This window comes from Salvia hispanica, chromosome 4, assembly GCF_029641045.1.
Source record: "Salvia hispanica isolate PSC_SH4W2 chromosome 4, Shi_PSC_v1, whole genome shotgun sequence".
Lineage (NCBI taxonomy): Eukaryota > Viridiplantae > Streptophyta > Magnoliopsida > Lamiales > Lamiaceae > Salvia > Salvia hispanica.
This window is the reverse complement of record NC_142695.1, coordinates 24,202,716-24,206,843: the sequence shown is the minus strand read 5'-3', so window position 1 is coordinate 24,206,843 and position 4,128 is coordinate 24,202,716. Positions and strand designations below refer to the sequence as shown.

General features: G+C 39.1%; 1 protein-coding gene across 1 annotated transcript; it reads right to left on the bottom strand.

The window, feature by feature from the left end:
• Positions 1-619: 619 nt before the first annotated feature.
• Positions 620-3,636, bottom strand: LOC125192708 (putative membrane protein At3g27390). The gene is made up of 9 exons (XM_048090335.2): positions 3,422-3,636; positions 3,236-3,344; positions 2,949-3,144; positions 2,741-2,874; positions 2,155-2,443; positions 1,971-2,077; positions 1,711-1,885; positions 1,198-1,646; positions 620-1,120 (listed from the first exon to the last, which is right to left on the bottom strand). The coding sequence occupies exons 1-9, from the start codon at positions 3,504-3,506 to the stop codon at positions 898-900; spliced, it is 1,767 nt and encodes a 588-aa protein (XP_047946292.1). The 5' UTR covers positions 3,507-3,636; the 3' UTR covers positions 620-897.
• Positions 3,637-4,128: the final 492 nt, after the last annotated feature.

Sequence of the window (4,128 nt, the reverse complement as noted above, 5' to 3'; positions counted from 1 at the left end):
AAATTAAAGATAATTTAATAAGGATTCCAACGAGATCTCAATTGCATATGTTCCGACGATGTTCGGGTGATGAAATTTGATAAATTATATTTCAATTTTCGTACATGTTGATAACAGCTTTTATCAACAAATGCAACAAAATCTCAATATATTGTAAGCAAAATCTCAATATTATGCATGTTCAATCTCAATAAAAATGTGTTGATATTTTCTTGTCCTTGTATTGATATTCTAATGTCATATTGTTGATATTTGTAATACACAATGTTGATATAAAAAAACACCCACGAAAATTATCATATGATAACATAATGACGATATTAACCTTTTGTTGATATTTTGTCTACTATTTATTGAGATTTATGAGCTTTAATCTCATCCACTCATTTTAAAATTCAAGGGTGGAGATTTAGTCTTAATTTTGGATTAGGGTGCTATACGTATTAGAATAAATAAGAATATAGACAACTAAAACTTAAATTACAAGAAATAGGTAAATGGATAAAATGTGAGTGATACGAGGTGTCTACGAAACCAGGAGAAAAAGCTAGAAGAGAAAAGAAAATGCATTGAAATCATACCAAACTTAATAAACATTAAAATAAAGGGGCAAAAAGAATAGAATAAATATTGTCATATAGACATTCAAAAGAATAAGTATACAAAAGATTTCTATACTTCTCTACCTTTTTTACATATACATAATTTAACAATGCAGTGTAAAACAACCAACTGATAATATACATACACACTAAAGAGACTGTGCATCCTATGTAAATGAGGACTATGCTAATTGCCCGCAGAGGCAGCACAGTTGGTTCTAGAGAGGCAGAATTGCAAGAAGAAGGCATAATTCTCACTCAAACAATATCAATTGCAAGAAGGCATAATTCTCACTCAAACAATATCAATGGAAGCAACTGATCTCGAGGACATCGATCCCATCGAGCCATCCTTCCCCATAGACGAGTTTATGGACCCGTCTTTCACTAAAGGACGGGTAACTGACATCATCGAGCTCCCTTTCCCACCGGCATGAGCCATTAGTTCCTTCACAACATGACGGTATCTCCTTCTATAAGTCGGAAACTTGGCCACACTTCTATTCATCCCCATCATCCTGTAATTCATCGACAATGGACTCGAATCAATCACACGAAAAATGGCCTTTCATGTACGATGGTTGTTAGTTGTTACCTGCGACTGATACCCTCGATTTGTGCAGCTCGGAGGGAATCATGAGGGACAAAGCTTCCGTTTTCCCAGGATTTAGCGCGGCCCATTTTATCACCGAAGAGCAGCACTTTCTCGAGGTACCTTATCTCGCCTTCTTCTAACTGCATCGCTCGTATCTGCTCTTTCAGGATCATGACCGGGTGGAAAAACCAGTCAAGTAGTCGGTCCTGTGGTCGGTTCAGATGGTTCACCTCCGTGCCATCGAATAGAATCAGCCCATTTGATCCAGATTGAATGGAGTCGAGAAGAGTGTGCAGCAACGAGAAACAAGGCAATCCAATCCCCACGACCGATCCATCAGTTGAGTGTTTTGCCTTCAACCAGTCTGAGAGGTCGGATTGTGTTATCACGCCTGCTTCCACTAGTTTCATTCCCCTCACTTCGCACGCCTTCATTATGCTTCCCCATATCTAAGAGCATAGACAACGGAATTAGCGACAAACATGAAAGAATATCGTTTCAGAGAAGCCTTACCTGAACCATCTTCACTTCTTTTATCGTCTCTCTAACAGATCTCGATGCAGTTAGGGTCGGAACGAGCACTCCATGAGCTTCAGGGAATATCGACCTAAACCTCTCGTGTATTGACTGATTACGCCCAACAGAAGGTTCTGATGCACTGGATGGCTTCCTCTTCCTATACCGGGGCCTGGTTGTTAACGACACTATTAGTCCGACTAATGGACTTAAAAACACACAAACCTAAAGAAAAGGAAGTGAACTGTATCAATTACTTTGGAAGTATTGAGCCCTCGCGAAGATAAAGCCAGTCGTTGGTGTACTCATCGAACTCTGCCACCATAGCAATCACATAGGCAACACCTCGTCTGAACGACCTTTCCTGCAACAGTATATACATAGAGTCACTGGTAAAATGCAACACGAGCGATGACAATCCTGTTAAGGTGGAGCACAAACCTGGTATACTACTACAGATGCATATAACCCGACGAAAAAGCTAGTGAATATGGCCAGCAAGATGCTCCCTACAACAACGAGTGGCCACATGATGATCGCCAAACCAGCAACGGGGATGCAAGCCGTTTCAAGAAAAGGGCCTTCCCGGCTGATCAGATCATGTAGTAGCCGATGCCACCCCTTGAACAGCATATACGGACTCTTTACTATGGCAATAGCCGTGTAAAGAGGGATTTCAACTATAAGGCCCATTAGGCCAACAATGATGCATGCGGGTACATGAATGAACCTGGACGATAGTTTCATAAGAGCACATCATCGATTACTACCAGCATCCAACTTCCTAGAAAACGAACTTAACAACCTAATACATTGAATTCATGGTAACTTTCCATAATAAAACATTCACATAATAGTTAACTATGCAGAGTTCTGTAGCAAATCATCAATGAAGCAAGAAATTGCCACTGACAACTCGTAAAAGCAAGTTCACTTAGCTAGACGATGTGCATCTAACACGAATCTCCCTAGCACGCGAACCAAAGAAGCTAGCTCAATTGCAAAATCAGTGGAAAAAGTATGTTACCTCAGAGGCTGCAGTTCATTAGAAACAGGAGTTTCTCGCAGCTCCTTCAAGTAGTTCGGGTAAGAATAGTAACACAAGTCAGCAAAATCACGAACAACGGTGCAACTTCCCTTGACAACTCCCCATGTACCATCCTAAAATATGCAATACCATATCAAAACAATGACAAAACATATCATATTCATTCATCATTCAGCTATAAGCATACCACAAGGCAGTGGTAGAATTTCTTCGATTCATCCTCGAGTCGAAAGGCCTCGAAAGACGAAACCCAAGGAGTGAAGAAGCCATACCCTACTCCCACAAGGCAACTACCAGCTATGCTAAGCCCCAACCAAAGACCAAACAGAGCAGGCAATCCCAACAAGATTGCAACTTTGAGGGGGGCATCAAACTTATGTGTTCTATTATTAAAAACAATAAAAACATTAAATTCGTCCCAACAAATGGGCAATCAAGAAGTGGACACTAAAAATGAATATACTTGAAAATTACTTGAGAAGGGTGTAAACAGTCCAGGCAACATGGGCAGGGAAAAGGCCTAAAATCACCCCTAAATTCCCCAAAATCAGAAGCAAACCGGCAATAGGGCCCACCAGTACACCTGAAGCAGTTAATCAAGAAAGTCATGAGCTAGGAAAATTACAAAAGAATTGTGGAATTGGGGCAAAGAAAACAAACTTTTAAGGGCGCCAAAGCAGAGGACTGCAGAGAAGGTGAGAAGCACATAGAGGGTTTGGAGCCAATCTTGGAGGGTAGTAGGCATGCTGAGGTGGAGAAATTAACTTGATCAAAACTGAATAGCAATTTTTGTGGGCATAAAACATGAAAGCTCTCCAAGAAAGTTTGAAAACTTAAGCCAACTAATTTTGGAGGAAGAAAAGATGGTTTTTTGATATGACAGAAATGAAATGTCAAAAACGGCAGCATATATATATATATATATATATATATATATTGAAAAATTCAACAGGTGGGGTCCTAGAAATCATATAATATATGTGTTCATTTTCTACATTATGAATGACATATTATATATAGTACTCCCTCCATCTCTCAAATTTTGTCACCATTTACCCTCCGTCCTTTATTAGGAGTCACACTTCCGTTTCTACACACGTTTTATAAAATTTATGATGATAAATAGTTAAGGTGGAGAAATGGTAAAGTAAGAGAGAGAATAATGCAAAAAAAAGTCTTGTCTGCATTATTCTCTCTCTTACTTTATCATTTCTCCACTTTAACTATTTATTATCATTTTTATAAAACGAGTGTAGAAACGGAAGTGTGACTCCTAATGGGAGACGGAGAGAATAATAAAAAGTGAGTTGAAAAAGTTAGTGGCACGTGGGTCCTACTTTTATATGTTTGTTTTAAAATAATATGTG